General features: G+C 66.2%; 1 protein-coding gene across 1 annotated transcript; it reads left to right on the top strand.

Annotated features, from left to right (window-relative positions):
* Positions 1-4: 4 nt before the first annotated feature.
* Positions 5-1,734, top strand: PROCR (protein C receptor, endothelial). The gene is made up of 4 exons (XM_010290996.1): positions 5-59; positions 172-408; positions 1,276-1,561; positions 1,638-1,734. The coding sequence occupies exons 1-4, from the start codon at positions 5-7 to the stop codon at positions 1,732-1,734; spliced, it is 675 nt and encodes a 224-aa protein (XP_010289298.1).
* The last annotated feature ends 70 nt before the right edge of the window (positions 1,735-1,804 follow it).

The raw sequence follows: 1,804 nt of genomic DNA on the forward strand, positions 1-1,804 counted from the left end.
CGCCATGCTCCGGTTGCTGCTGCTCTGGGGGGCCCTGGGCTGCGGGGCAGACCAGGCAGGTAAAGCAAGGGCACGGTGGCAGCGGTGGGGTCGGAGAGACTTGGGGTCGGCGTGGCGGGGGCTTACGGGGAGGGGACAGGGCGGTGGGTGATGTCCCGGCGTCTCTTGCAGCCCCGCTCACCTTCACCATGCTGCAACAGACCCGCGTCTCCAAAGGCAGCTCCGTCTTCTGGGGGAACGCCAGCCTGGATGGGCGGCTCAGCCACCTCCTGGAGGGGCTTAATGTCACCCAGGTGCTGCCGCTGGAGCCCCCCGAGGCCTGGGCCAGGCGGCAGCAGGGCGTGACCACCTACCTGCTCTACTTCGGCCAACTGGTGAGGCTCTTCAGCAAGGAGAGGCCCATCAACTGTGAGTGGTACCCCAGCGGGGCACAGGGATGTACGGCCCGGTGGGGGGACAGGAGCCCCCCTGCACTGCCTGGGCACGGGGATGGCTCTCCGGGGACAACGGGGCAAAGGGATGGGGACACGGCCACAGGCAAAACCTTGCTCTGGACAAAAGGAGCCCTTCCGCGGAGCCGGGTATTTCTTACCTGGAGCCCACCCTGGGAACAGGGTGATGCTCCCGCTGCCCCTCGGGAAAAGGGCTGGGGGCTGCAGCCCGAGGGGATGGTGAGGTGTAGGCACCCTGCCTGCATCCTGCCTGCACCCCACCTGCATGCCCCTTGCACTCCGCCTGCACCCCGCAGCCTTCGTGGGAGGCGTGGGACGCTGGTGGCGATGGCTTCGTGTTCCCGCGTTGCTCCGCAAGCCCGCGTTACCTCCGCTGTTCCTGTCCAGGGGAGGTTTTACCTCCGTTCTCTTTGTTACCCCCAAGCCAGTTTTGCCCCAGCTCTGCGTTTCCTTCCCCAGCCCTTGGGGAGCACTTTCTCACCTCGGGGTCTCTGGCGTGAGCCCCACACCTCCCCTCGCCCCACGCTGCCCGTGCCGCGTCCTTCTGCGAGAGCGACGAATAGCTCGCTCTGCGCCGAAAAGCCTCCCGTCTCTATAAAACCGAAGCCGTGCTGTACGCAGATAAGGAAGGGAAAAATAAGCATGGCCACCCGGCTGTTGGAAAAGTCGCGGCTGCAGCTAAACCAAGCGAAAACAAAGCTGTGGGTGGGTCAGGTGGCGCAAGGCTGAGGCCTTGCAAACTCAGTGCACAGCTTGACGCTGGTGACAGCGATGGGCTGCCGAGGGTGGGAGCGTGCTGACCCCCTTCCCTCTGTCCCCACAGACACCCAGAGCCTGTGCTGCCGCCTGGGCTGCCAGCTCTTCCCCAACGGCACGACTCACAGCTTCTACGAGGTGACCCTCAACGGGACGGCTTTCCTCAGCTTCCACGTCCCCAATGCCACCTGGGAGCGGCGCTGGCCCGGCCCGGACGCGGTGGCCACCTTCGCCGAGAGGGAGCTGATGAAGTACCCCAAGACCACCCGGGACCTCCAGCATTTCCTCAACACCACCTGCGTCGGCATCCTGCGGGCTCAGAGCGCCGAGACGGGTCCGTGCCGGGGCTTGGGGTGGGACACGGACGACATGGTGGCAACGGTGGTGGTGACCCCAGTTGTCACCTCCATCCCTCTCGCCTCTTACAAGGTCGCACGCCCCGCTGGTGCTGGGCCTGATCCTGGGGACCTTCGCCTTGCTGGGCATGGCCGTGGGGATCTTCCTGTGCACGGGAGGGAGCTGCTAGAGGAGCCGGCACCGTCCCACGTCAGCCCGTGGAGGCAGGGGACCGCGCCCCTGCACCGCCAGGGATGCAC

Source organism: Phaethon lepturus, unplaced genomic scaffold (genome assembly GCF_000687285.1).
Source record: "Phaethon lepturus isolate BGI_N335 unplaced genomic scaffold, ASM68728v1 scaffold33157, whole genome shotgun sequence".
Taxonomy (NCBI): Eukaryota; Metazoa; Chordata; class Aves; order Phaethontiformes; family Phaethontidae; genus Phaethon; species Phaethon lepturus.